The following is a 14,102-nucleotide window of genomic DNA, read 5'->3' as shown; positions in this document are numbered from 1 at the left end:
TCGCCGCGGAAGGAAGAGAGGTCGTGGCAGCGGCAGACGCCAGCAGAGAACGTCCCCTCGCTTCTGGGCCTCCCCGCTGCTGTCCCGACCTCTCTTCCTTCCGTGGAGTCCGTTCGTGAATCAATGGGATTCGCCGCGGAAGGAAGAGATGTCGGGGGAGCGGCGGACGCCAGCAGAGAACGTCCCCTCGCTTCTGGGCCTCCCCGCTGCTGTCCCGACCTCTCTTCCTTCCGTGGAGTCCGTTCGTGAATCAATGGGATTCGCCGCGGAAGGAAGAGATGTCGGGGGAGCGGCGGACACCAGCAGAGAACGTCCTCTGGCTTCTGGGCCTCCCCGCTGCTGTCCCGACCTCTCTTCCTTCCGTGGAGTCCGTTCGTGAATCAATGGGATTCGCCGCGGAAGGAAGAGATGTCGGGGGAGCGGCAGACGCCAGCAGAGAACGTCCCCTCGCTTCTGGGCCTCCCCGCTGCTGTCCCGACCTCTCTTCCTTCCGTGGAGTCCGTTCGTGAATCAATGGGATTCGCCGCGGAAGGAAGAGATGTCGGGGGAGCGGCGGACGCCAGCAGAGAACGTCCTCTGGCTTCTGGGGCTCTCCGCTGCTGTCTGTGGAGTCCGTTCGTGAATCAATGGGATTCTGTTAAGGTTACAATTGGATGTGTTGGACGAATCTTAAAAGATGAAACTTTTATTAAAACGTTTGACTTAACTAATAAACAAACTAATCCAATCTAAATGTAGAGGAGGAGAAGAAGGGGGGGATTTAAAAAGAGCAGAGGAAAAAGAAAAGAAAGCATGAAGAAAACATAAAGAAAGGGATGGGAGGGAGGGAAGGAAGGAAGGCAGTTTATGTTGAAACAGAAAATATTATATAAGGAAGAAAATGGAAATAACTTAGGAAGGAAGGAAGGAAGGAAGGAATTGCACTTAATATTGAAGGAAAAGAGAATGAAGGAAAAAGTATTGGAAGGATTGAAAGAAGGAAGGAGGAACAAAGAATTACACTTAATATTGAAATGGAAAAGAAAATATAATGAATGAAAGAAGTAGTATAGGAAGGAAGGGAAGGAAGGAAGGAAGGAAGAAACAAAGACTGTTGAAACAGAAAAGATAATATAAGGAAGAAAATGGAAAGACGTATAGGAAGGAAGGAAGGAAAAAAGGAAGACAATGTTGAAATGGAAAAGAATATAAGGAAGAAAATGGAAAAAATTATAGGAAGAAAGGAAGAAATGTACTTAATATTGAAACAGACAAGGGAATGAAGGAAAAAAATATTGGAAGGATTGAAAGAACAAGGTTTTCCTTGTATGGGATTGATAGTGTCATTCTTAAATTTATTCCCCAAAATTTTTCCCATTTGTCTAGTTCAATGTTATAGCCAAAGTTCTGTGCCCATTTTATCATTGGTTCTTTTACAGTTTCCAATTTCCTCTTCCATTTGATACTTCAAGAGGAATTTGTATATTTTCCCTATCATCTTTCTGTCCAGACTTTGAATAATTTTATTCAATTTGTGTGGTTCTGTTTCAATACCATATATTTTAGTGTCTTTATTGTATTTAGTTTTAATTTGGAGGTAGGTTAGCCAGTCACCTTTCATATTCTGATCTGCCAATTCTTCAATTGTTTTTAAATTTCCCTGTCTGTCAATTAGATCTCTGTATCTTAGAATTTTGTTCCAATCTGTAAAATTTGGGTGTGTCGTTCTTTCTGTTGGTGATAGCCAATTTGGGGTTTTCACATAGTGGATTTTTTTGATTTTGAGCCATTGTTGCAGTAAAGTTCTAATTAAATGATTTTGAAAGTATTTGTGCGTTTTATGTTTGTCATTCATTCCATAAGAAATTATGCCAGCCTGCCTGCAGGTCATGGCCTTCTAAGATCAGAATTCTTTTATTCTTTAACTCAATCCAATCCTTCATCATTGTCATTGTTACTGCAGTTGCGTATATATAGGCTCCCTGTGTGCTTCCATCCATCCCTACGAAGATCTGCTGACTCTGCCTGCCTGCTGGTAAGTGAGCTGGGTTTTTTCTTTTATTTTTTTAATGTATTTTAAAATAATATTTTATTTATTGTGCATATGATTTTTAAAAATAGTGTTATTCTGTGTTGATTCTTTTTTTAAATTGTCTTAAACTATTTAAAAAAAGATTCTATCCAAAATAAATTGAAACAAGCCATTTTTAAAATTTCTATGCACAATACTTTGAAATGGACTCAGGAGTCATGATTGACACTGAGTGAATTTGCACTTTTAATAATCAGGAAGATACAATGGCATTGAAAAAAGTGACTGATGACCATTTTTCACACTTAGCGACCGTTGCAGCATCCTCATGGTCACGTGATCAAAATTTTGTTTGGCAACAGATTCGTATTTATGCTGGTTTCAGTGTCCTGGGGTGACCTTTTGACAAAAAAAAATTTTTTTAATCAAGCCCCCACCCCCCACCCCGGTCAAGGGCGTCCCTCTTTTCCAATCTGAAAATCTGGTCACCTTAAAGAAGGCATTCCTCTCTAAGGGTGTGCAATTGGACATCAGAAACTGTTTTTTTTTCCCGGAGAAGAGGTGTTAACAGCTTTAAAGCATGTCACCATTCCTGAGCAGGTTGAAAGTAAGGCCATGCTGTCTTCACTGTTAGCATGCTTAGGAATGGTGCCATGCTTTAAAGCTATCTTGAGAATTTTGAATTTGCTGTACAGGCTGCACCAAGGTAAGGGCTGCATTTACAGCTGGTGAGATTGCCTCTGTTGTGGGTGAGTAAAATGGCAAAAGGCTGATGAGTAATTCTTTGGCTCACTCTTCATTAGCCCTGCTCCAAACATGGCACTCACCTGACCCCATTTTTAAACCTAAACTCCATCCTTTAAGCTCCTGCAGCTTCTCAAGTTTCAACAATTGTTATTTTGTTAAACAATATTTTCATAAAGCCTTTCCTTCTTTCTTTAGATGCTTCATACTTCTGTTCATGTGTTATTGTTTTATTATTATTATTATTACTGTGGCTACAAGCCTTAATAGTTGGAAAAGCTCTTGGATCTCTAAAAAGTTCTGATTTTGTAATTGCTGTCTTGGTAAGGCAGCAAGGATCCTATATGCAGCTAACTACCCTTTTTTGTTATTTTTGTTATTTTTATTTAAACACATTTCTTTAATTCTGTATCTAACTTTTGTAGTTATTGGGAAGTCAGAAAGGAATATAGATAACTATGGCTATATTAAGCTGCAATCATATGGTATAAATTTGTTCTTTTCTTTCTAAAATCTTAACCTGATAACTTTTAGCATAGCAAAGAATAAACATATTATTGTAGGAAACGAGAAACAAAAATAAAGGTTTCACAACTGTTCTAAATTTATCGTTTGACCCATAGAACACACAGATGATCACAATACTCATCTGGGTATTGTTGCCAGAGATTAGTTCTACTGTACAAACATTTGTCCCTTTTTAAGAAGATGTTAACCTTGTTTTTGTTTCCATTTCCAAATACAAGTTTGGGGATCTAGCTGTCTTTTAAAGTAATGAATATATGATTACACCTGGAAATGAATCATGATGAATGCTAAACCTTTTGTGTTTTGCCAGCTTAAAATTTATGAAATAGGAATTTAGTTAGTCTTCTGCTTACTAGCTACGTGTTTGGACACTCCAAACCTATGTCCCCTTTGACTTCTTGGAAAAAATCCAATGGATGGATGAATAAAATAATCTCAGATTCATTGAACTGAAATCAACAAATGCCTAAAAAAAAATCCCTTTATTGGGAAAAATATTTTTGAAAAGGGATATGGACATCATTTGCAATTACTTAGAAATTATTGTAGGTTCTTTATATAATATGTGGTGATCTAGATAATGTGACCTTTTACTTAGAACCTTCCTATATTTCTCCATGAATTTACCTCTTATTACTAGAGCAAATCCATTAAAAAAAGAAGAGTAAGATAATTAAGAAATATTTCTTGACTGTTAGGTTGAGATCTGTCTACTTGAACATATTTTAAAAGTATATGTCTTTTATGGTTGGTTCTATTATATTACATTGGCACTGGTCTTCTTGTATTCGGGCCTTTTCCCGTGTAAGATTGAAATTAATTTGAAGGAACCAAGTTAATCTCCAAAGCAGAACACTTCAACAAGAGAATAATTATTGAAGCTATCAAAATAGAGAAACACCCGCACAACATGAATAAACATGACAATATCTCCCACCTAACAGACATCTGGAAACCATCCCTAGTCAACAAACAAGCCCCACCCACCACCCAGGGCGTTACAACATGAAACAACAATGGACACACAGTCAGCACCAATCAGCACCAATTTACCAATCATGATATAACCACACAACCAATCATTCCACTTACTGAAACAAAGCCAGCACTCCCCCACCCCCCACCAAGATTTATAGAAAGACGGCAGCTCCGATCACACTTTAAGCCCAAAACCCAGCCTGAAGATGGCGAGTGAGACCTTGCTGAAATGTTGCCAAGACAATCTCAACCTTACACAGGAAAAGACCCAATTACAACAAGACCAGCAAACCTACACCCGTGAAAATCTACGGAAGCACGCACACACATACACACACACACACACACATATGTTCATAACAGAAATAATGTAGATATCACTCACCTGTTTGTTCTGTTTTAACAATGACATTGTGTGATGGATACACTTCACTTCCAGTTCCGCACTGACCTGACAGAAATGAATGTAATATGCAATACAATTACAAAAAAAGGTGGAATTTCAATCATTCATCCCCAGAATAGCTGGATTATATGAACAATAGGAAGCAATGGCATTGAGAGCTACATCAATAATATATCAGCACAACAACAAAAAAGATATTCTCATGCTAGCCTTGCTTCTGATTATATGAAGTAGCAATTCACAAGCAATACCAGCAGATTTTCTTCTTATTAAATATTATTTAAAGAATTAGATTGACTGAAACAAAGAAGCCACACAGTTTTAATATAGGGAAGGAATACTTTGGTATTAATCAACAATAATGTTGATGAGAACATAGTGTTCACTGTCAATAATGCACTACAGACAGCCTTTAGTGTATGCCAAGAATCTTGTCCTGACTGGGAAAAAAATTAAAGTATTTTTAAGTTCTAAAAAAGTTCACCTTAAATATATGCTTCTAAGAATGCTTGGGACACTGCTAAAACCAGGAGGGAAAGTTGAGTTGGGATAATATAAGGTAAAGACCTCTAAATGCCCAATTTAGATATTATTTAGTGCTTGTGGCTGTAATAAGCATTGCAAGCCGTTTTGTGAGAGTACCTATGTTTTCAGGATTCCAAATGTTTGCACTGAACTAAATCTTTTTTTTTTTAAAAAAAAAAACAACCTTGCAGTCCCATTCTCTCTGGAGTTGAATTAAGGAAAATATACTGACATAGGTTTTTACTTTCATCCCAACATGTTTGTACACTATGTGATTAGAATATTATATATCCGGCTTAAAGATCTGATCCTGAAAGCTGACTGAATGTCCTGTATGATATTTTTCAAAACTTCCTATTGGGCTATGGGAACATTTTGTTGTAAATTACTGAAAGGAAATTATTTTTCAGAGACGTTGGCTATAAGGATTCTCAGACTTGGATCTGCTACATAGCAATGCTTAATTTGTTGTGTTAAGCTTTGAAACAAACTGTTTTGATCTTCAGCCATATTAAGAAATAGATATCTTCAGGATCACAAAAGGAAAGAGAAGCCACCAGAAATATTATTTCTATTTCACCATACATAGAAGATAATGTTCAAATTTTTAGATCAAGTTTTTACATAGTAGATTCAGAATTCTTCAGTAACAAATGAGTTGAGCAGGATATTTATTATAAATTTTTTTCTTTCCTTTTACCTCTTAATGATTTCTGAATGCAAGGAATACATTTTGAACAAAATTTTATATATTGTGTCTAAATCTTGTTTTCCCAGCCTTAAGCCTCTATTCATTACTAAATCAATTTGCATTATCTTTTATTATTGATCCTGTTTGCTAAATTTGACCAGAATCATTGTCTATTAGTAGAATAATAACTAATGCTTAGAAGTTGGGAAAGGCAACATATATTTTAGTGAAAGGTTTTACCATTCCACTTTAGATGATGGAGGTTGCTGTAAAGAAGTTGTCCAGCAGAACCAGCTGCCCGGGTGAAATCTTGCAAAGTCATGCTACACAGATGATCCCCACTGATGTCAAATTCCTGGAATGGGATACAGTTGGCATCAAGCTGGTTGGTGTCCAAAAGATGTTGGAGCCATTCCCAGACCTGATACTTTGTCCAATACTGAGGATGGATTTCATGCCACTGTGTTCCAAAGAAACTGCTCGATGCTGCTGCAGGGAAAGATGTAGTAATCACTAAAGAAAACAATTCACTATCCATGAATAATATTGGTGAAAGTGAAGAACGCTTCATTTTTATTTACGTATTAAATTATTGAAAAATCCTCAACACTTAAAAACCCATAGTACCGACAATGATAAATAATGAAAATAATCATTGATGAAAAGGTGATATAATAAATTAAGCAGCAGAAAGCAGAGTCAATAAAACCAAACATCTTTAAGAATTAAAATGTAAATCTAGAACTTTGGCTCCTACCCGTCCAAACAGCAGCTAAATTCTATAACAGAATAGAAAAATAAGTTTTTTTTTGGGGGGGGGAGGAAACTTCATTGACACCAATGAAGAGGATTAGACTATTTTTATATACTCAATGGAAAACCCATAGCAGAACTTTCAACAAAAAAATATCAGATATGAATAGTTAAATAGTCTTTATCCAGACTATGTTCAGATTAGTAATTTGAGTTTCCCGAAAACAAATGAAACCAATTACATGATATAAAAATCAGAAACTCATGCAGTCTAACACCAACCCAGGTAATATTTAATGATATTGAATATGGATATGAATTCAGAAGTAATTATAATTTGGAAGCATCCTCAAAAAGCAGGCTCATATAGAGCACATTACAATAATCTCATTAAGAGTTCATTAAGAAAATTAGTTATGACTATGATATGTTTTATTCCTATTTTTAAAAGAATGCAGTTGGTGGGCAAAGTGAAGTCAGCATGTGCATCAGCATACAGAATTATAATCTTGGGGTTTACAATTATCTATTTACTCCAAGGCAAAATATGATCCTTATATACAACTCAAAGTGAATTGTAAAGAATTTACAAAACAAAAATTCTAGTTTTTTGGTAGGAAATCCATGAAATTTTTTTACAGTAAATGTTGAATTGATATTTATTGAATTGATAGCAGTAGCAGCCAACATTAAAATAAAAATATGGAATAGGATTCCCTTAAAGAAATATCAAGTTTTAAAACTGTAGTTGCTACAAATTAAATCCTAAATGGTTTTTTGTATGATTTAAGGAACCATATTTTAGTGCTTTAAATTATATCACCTTTATGGACTCAGAACATCTCCATTACTCTATTTCCATATTCAGAAATAAGGAGTTATTTTAAATTCAGTAATGAGAAAAACATTTTGATGACCTAGTTATATGAATATAATTTATTTAAAGTCAAGTTTAATGGGTACTTCAGTCAAGTGCCAAATGAAAAGGTTTCTACCTCACCCAGAATTACTTCTGGCCATCGGTGATAATGTTAGTTTCATTGCCCATGAGAAGCAGTTAACCTTAGCTCAGCACAGCAAGAATTGGGATCGAGAATTTCAAGTTGAAATGATGTGCTTTCCAGATTTCAAACTTAGATTAGAATGTGTTGTCTATTTGGGTGGAGTTGCCTGGTAGATGCTACTGATAGTATTACACTTTGCAGAAAGCAAGTTACTCTTTTGTTTTAATACTTTAAATGGAAAAAAATGGAAGAATGGACAAATAATTGCATTCACCAAAATTTTAGTTTACAGTAATTGGACTGTATTCCATGTTGATAACATAAGATTGCAATCATATAATGAGTTTCACTTTATCAAAATAAAAAGCATGCTTTGCAAATAGCACAAGGACAAGAGAAAGATGTATAGTGCTCAAACCTATTCATAGAACACCACTGGTGAATACTTCCTACCATGACATGTGGGATATCCCTCTGCCCAGGTCGACTGTTCATGAAGAAGACTTGTGACGGTATTAAGACTCATTCTGCCAGTTCCTTCTAAAATCATGATCTGTAAATGCAGCAAACAGCTCACTTAAAATGAACTTTTTCACCTCCACAATTGCCAAGAATATCCCATCAAAACAAGCAATGCCAAGTATCTATCAAAAGATACCCTGTTAAAAACACATTGTAAAAATTCTTTTTTGGATAAACCCCAAATAGCAAAACATTATTACATTTGATTTTCATAGACACAAGGCAAGTTATTACAACACCCATAAAGAATGAAGGAATGAATCAAAAACAAATAGAAGAGGAAATGTGCTTACTTTTTTGTTTGTTTCCCAAAAGTAAAAAAACAATATATAAAAGTATAAAACATAATGGTGAATGTTAAAACACAAGTAACGTTATTGGATTTTCCCATTAAGGCAAATGATTCCAAAATAATTTTAACAAATATATAATTTACATAAAATACTGCCATAGATTTATACGCCGCTTGAGAAATATTGTGAATATGTTGCATTTGGCCAGCAGACTGTGTTCATTAGTTGAAGACTTTGAATATAAACTCTTAATATTGTCATAAAACCAAAACAAGAAATAAAAAGTAAGCTTGGATAAAATTTGGAGAAGGAGAAGAAGATAATATTTGCTGGTTTTTTTCTCATCCTTTTGTAGTTTTATCCTTTGCATTGTTCTAGGTAGGTCCATCATCCCACAAGTTATGTTCTACTTTCAAGAAGTCTATATCCAGGATAATGTCTATTTCTGATCATTGTCAGTTTTGTGAAGGTTTAATCCAAAATTCCATTCTGCTTCCTAATTTCCTCATCCAGGATTAATTTTATTGGAGTCCATGGGAAGATCCAGGGCTAGAAAAATGCTGGATGTTCCCAGGCTTCCGCCATTTAATTTTCCAGAACATTCTACCTAAAGCGATTTCCCTTGCCAACACTAGAGACATTTTGAAGGTTTGAATTGTAATTTATCACAACTAACTTACTATATCAAATATCTTGAATATTTTCAAATTGCTCAGAACAACTAACTTACTATATCAAATATCCTGAATATTTTCAAATTGCTCAGAACCTGCAACTTACACATGCACATTGGACAGGGAACTAAATCATTTTATTCCTTCCCCTCCCAAATGATTTCTCTTACTGCTGCTATTCTTCTCAAAAGATGCAAGTTCCTTATTTAACAGCTATAATATGTTCTACAGTAATTTCCTACCAAAATAAAGAATAAAAAATAAATTATATATTTGGTTGGTCCTGACCAAAAATCAAGGTTTGTTTTAAATCTAATAAGTGTCATTGTCTCAAAGTGGGAAATGTTAAACATTTTATCTCATTCCAACAAGAAATGAAGACGTGATTGTCAGCAATTATGGTTTTAAAATGTATGTAACAATGTTTTGAACTTAAAGGTTATCATACATCATCCCCTAAAATTAACTATAATTCATCCTCTTGTATGAAAAAAATGAAGATACTGTTATTTCTTTCCAATTACAATCAAAGAAAGATTATGATTTCTGAGAAGACTTGAATTTTCTCTCAAGTTGAAGATAAACTTCCTGGTTCAAGCCCAAGGTTGGTTGGAAGGTTAGATTATTTTCCAAGTCAATGAATGGGCTGAAATGGAATTTTGTAGTCAGTAGACTCTACCCATGTAATGTGTGCATGCACATGCATGTATATTCATGTGCATGCGCATGCATTCAAGATGCTGTGGCTCCTCCATATTTTTCCACGCCATTTCAATCAGTTTCCTAAAATATGTCTATTTCTTTTAGTCGCTACTAATCCTCCCATTAAGTAATGTAAAATTACTGCCTTAGATAACCAGTAAAATGAAAGGCCAACAAATTATTGCCATTGGAGATTGAGAAAGATGCGTTGCGATTTTTCTGTTCCATATGCCACATTCCTTTAGAACACTCTGCACCATGATTTAAGTTGGTATTTCAAGCAGCAAAATCTCTTGGGCAACCCCTGGCTTTAAATACTTTGTATGAAATTATACTGCTATTAAAAATAACATTTGACATTAAGAAATATCTAATTATCACTGAAGCTTGAAAGTAATTTTCCCAGCAGATAACTATTACCCCCCCTCGCACTACAAAAGTTACAGAATGTTAGAACTCCGGAACATATTGGCATACTAATCAAAAAGTTTGTTTATCTGAAACCAGAACTCTTATTTTGATAAAAGATATTCAGCTCAGCTTGCCATATCAGGATTCCTAGCTTTATTATACTGAAAGGTTTTTCTAAAGCAGAAATCATTCCAAGAAGCTTGAAACGAAGGACGAACTGTCTCAGTTTATCCTTTTGCACCATCAAATGAAAGTTTTAACTAAGACCTTGTCATTAGCTAAGCCCTATGTTCCTCGACTGCAATGTTTAAACCAGCTGGAAATGAAGCCAGCTTAAAAGAAAACAGCATGAGAAAGAACCTAAAAATAATCCCACCTTGATTTTATTTAATATCAAATGGAGTAGAGAGAAATTTGCAACAGTTTTTATAACTTTTATATTCTCTTTTACTGCAATTAAAAGGTTTTGTAGTGTTGGGGTATATTTTTTGACCTGGCCTTTAACTATCCAGAAAATGCTCTGGTTTTATCCTTTTTCTTGTCACTTGATCTAGAAGGGGAAAGTGGCAGAACCACTTTCCATGACTAAAATGAAGAAAAGACATCTCATCATTTCATGGTCCCATTATTCTATCAATGAAAATATCAAAAAGTCAAGACAAGAGAGGTTCACCCTTTCCTGTTATCTCAGTGAGAACAAATATGTTTTCTTGCTCTATCACTAACTTGTTAAAAAACAACAAAAACAAACAACCGAAAACAGGTTTTCCCCCTCCAAGGATGAACTTAAAAAAAAAAAGCTGTGAAGAATGGAAGGATGAGGCAAATTTGTCTACAAGGAAACGAGAGCAGGCAAACCAGATAGCAGTCTTTAAATGGACACAGGTGAGAAAACATGACCTTTGAGACATTGAAGGGGAAAAAAAACCCCTCATCAACGTTGACTTCCTAATAGACTGAATGTAGTAAGACCCAGGATTGGACATTTATGTCTTTGAGAAATAGTCAGTGGCCTAGATTCACACTGAGTTATACTGAATACAAGGATCAACACTAAATGTCTTTGACTTTATGGATCCTATTATAAAAGTGTAGGATAACTATTAAACCTTATAGCAATAGCACTTAGGGTTATATACCACTTCACAGAGCCTCACAGACCTCTCTAAGTGGTTTACAGAGTCAGAGCCACAATCTGGATCCTCATTTTACCCACCTCGGAAGGATGGAAGTCTGAGTCAACCTTGAACCTGGTGACATTCAAACTGCTAAGTTGCAGGCAATTAGCAGTCAGCAGAAGTAGCCTGCAATACTGCATTCTAACCACTGTGCCATGGTGGCTCTTATGAAAAAATTATAGCATTTGCAGGTTTAGCACACAGTTTACCCTAGGGCTGTCAAAGTCGCAGCCCGTGGGCCGAATGCATCACCCGCTATGTATGCCCAGTTTAGCGAAGGGGGGGGGAGTGCTGATACATCACATGATGCTGCCATGACGATGCACATTTGATACCCCTGCTCTACCCTAAAGATGAGGATGGGTTTTTTTAAAAAATTTCAGCATGCAAAAGAGACATTTATATTTCTTTTCCTTTTGAACAAGAGATCACCAAATTAGGAAAACAAGCAATACAAGACTTAAACATTGGAAGTGAGACAAAAATGTTTGAAATAACTTATTCAGCTCAGGTTTTGTTTTGTTTAGTAGTAGTAGGAGTTCTTTAGCTTACATAGCTACATAGCAGAAGAACACATCTTAGAGGTATAAATGTAGAGGTATACGTCAAATAAATCAACAGAGGAATATTTATAGTGTTCAGTGCTGTTGAGAATATAGGGCCCTTGGTCCAGTGCCAGATTTAATCTTTTATTAATAAGAGCCTGTCTCTGCGGAAAATGTAAACAAATCCTTTCTGGCAAGGGGGATATTTGTATAGCTAGGCAATGGATGAATCCATTTCTAAAATTCTTCTCTGAAACTATATCCATTGAGCTATGAAAAAAAATCAGGATTGGAAATCCTTGGCCCCTTGTCATATTCTTGGTTAATCTTAATTTCCTTTAATCTGGTGCAATTTATCATCATTCTTATTTGAAGAAATATATTATAATATCCCATCATGGAATGGACAAGGCTGAGATAATGGTTCCCTTGACCTTTTTATAGAAAAGCATTTAGTCTTATACTTCCTTTCATTAGATCATAATCCTGTAATTTCTGATAGAATGGCTAGGATCTATTCTCTGCCTTGTGTAGCACTTCACCAGTTGTCCCTAGTTGTTGTTAGCATGCTGAGGTGAAGATGTTGTTGAGTCAAGATGATAATGCATGTGCTATGCCATCTTCCTTTATAATTTTAATTTACTCAAAAAATTGAATTCACACACACAGAGTATACACATAAACAATAAATACAATAAACACATACATAGATATTACACACGTGTTATGCATACCACAAGCAATTTTCAGGCCATGAATTTTATAACTGGGTTGGTCTCCTTTGCTTAGTTTGACTTTAGCTTTTATAAAATCTGCTTTTTTGATAGAAACAATTGTATAGCTACAGTAAAATATAACCTTCTGCCTATGATTTAGCTTTTTGTTAGCTTTTTGTCTGAAATAAATGTTCCTAGGGTTGTTTAGAGGAAACAGCAGCATGGCACTTAACACAAATGTTTATTTATTTGTTCATTCATTTGTTTAGTTATCAAGTTTTTACATTGTTCATGTCACCAAACTGACTCTGGTTGGCTTAAAAACATTGTAAAATAATGTAAAAACAAGACTAAAAGCACAGTTAAAATGTACAAGTTAAAAGTAAAAAAAAAACAATTTAAGAAGTTAAGAAGGCTAAAGAGTTATGACAGAAGAAGTGTCCTCAAGCCATCAGCCCCCTCCAGGTTACCTAACACTCTTAAACTGCTATTCTAATCGACAGAACCAGGTCTTAAGAATTTTCTGAAAGCCCAGAAGATTGATGGCTCACTTCATCTCTGGGGGTAAAATATTCCAAAGGACGGGCAGTGGCGAAGAAAGCTCTCTTCCTAGCTCCTGGTAGTCAAAATTCTTTAATTAGCAGGATCCATTCCATTGCACTTTCTACCTGATGGGGTGGGACAAGTCAATGCAATCAGGACGAGATGGTTCCTCAGATAATCTGGTTCCATGCCATGAAGGGCTTTAGAGATGATAACCACACCTTGAATTAAACCTGAAAGCAAACTGGCATCTAGTGCAACTCATGTAGCAATTTGTGTACTTGTACCCAATAAAACAACAGAAGAAGAAGAAGAAAAGTAGAATAAAAAAATGTAAACAAGGATAAAAATAATTATCCTGACAGACTAGCTTCCTTGAATCTGTAGGATCCTGAGTCTTCCAGGAGCTCTCTACAATTCCTGACCTGGGCTATTAATTAAGCATCCTTGGCAATCTTTACATATTTGGAATTCTTAGACGAGGCTGTAGTTTCTCTGAGAGACAGGGACTTTCTAGTCTCTCAAGGTAGAGAAAACATGCTAAGCATGGCTTCTGGAATTTTTTCCAGCCTCTTAGCAGTGGGGCCATCTGGATGCAATGTGTGGCATACACCTATGGGTGTACTTCTATTCTCACCTATGTGCAGACTGAGAAAATTGAGGTCATCTCCTCTGGGTGATGTGCCCAGGAGAAGAGGGTTTAAATGGAGCAGTCAACAATACGGCAGAGTGCTTCCTATCCGCCTCTCCTGAAGGAATGTATGGGGAACTGTGGGGAGGGGACTCATCCCACAATTCCCAGCCTAGTTTCAAGCTTGATCTTTCTTTGGCTACTGTCTTCTCTGATACTAAATTTGGTTCAGTTCCATTTGGTTTTC

The 14,102-nt window shown here is 35.9% G+C and overlaps 1 protein-coding gene across 2 annotated transcripts in view; it reads right to left on the bottom strand.

Moving 5' to 3' along the window:
- Positions 1-14,102, bottom strand: part of EHF (ETS homologous factor) — a 42,879-nt gene that overhangs the window by 14,764 nt on the left and 14,013 nt on the right. Inside the window, exons 2-4 of one of the 2 annotated variants that reach the window (XM_087719665.1) lie at positions 8,094-8,193; positions 6,124-6,372; positions 4,647-4,712 (exon numbers count right to left, since the gene is read on the bottom strand). In XM_087719665.1, coding sequence (XP_087575791.1) covers positions 4,647-4,712; positions 6,124-6,372; positions 8,094-8,190 — 412 coding nt within the window. In that variant the 5' untranslated portion in view covers positions 8,191-8,193. The remainder of the gene's footprint in view (positions 1-4,646; positions 4,713-6,123; positions 6,373-8,093; positions 8,194-14,102) is intronic. The other variant, XM_087719673.1, reaches the window with a different exon arrangement.

Source organism: Thamnophis sirtalis, unplaced genomic scaffold (genome assembly GCF_051295495.1).
Source record: "Thamnophis sirtalis isolate CommonGarterSnake01/CBP01778 unplaced genomic scaffold, rThaSir2_p1.2 scaffold_1, whole genome shotgun sequence".
Lineage (NCBI taxonomy): Eukaryota > Metazoa > Chordata > Lepidosauria > Squamata > Natricidae > Thamnophis > Thamnophis sirtalis.
This window is presented reverse-complemented; position numbering and strand designations above follow the sequence as displayed.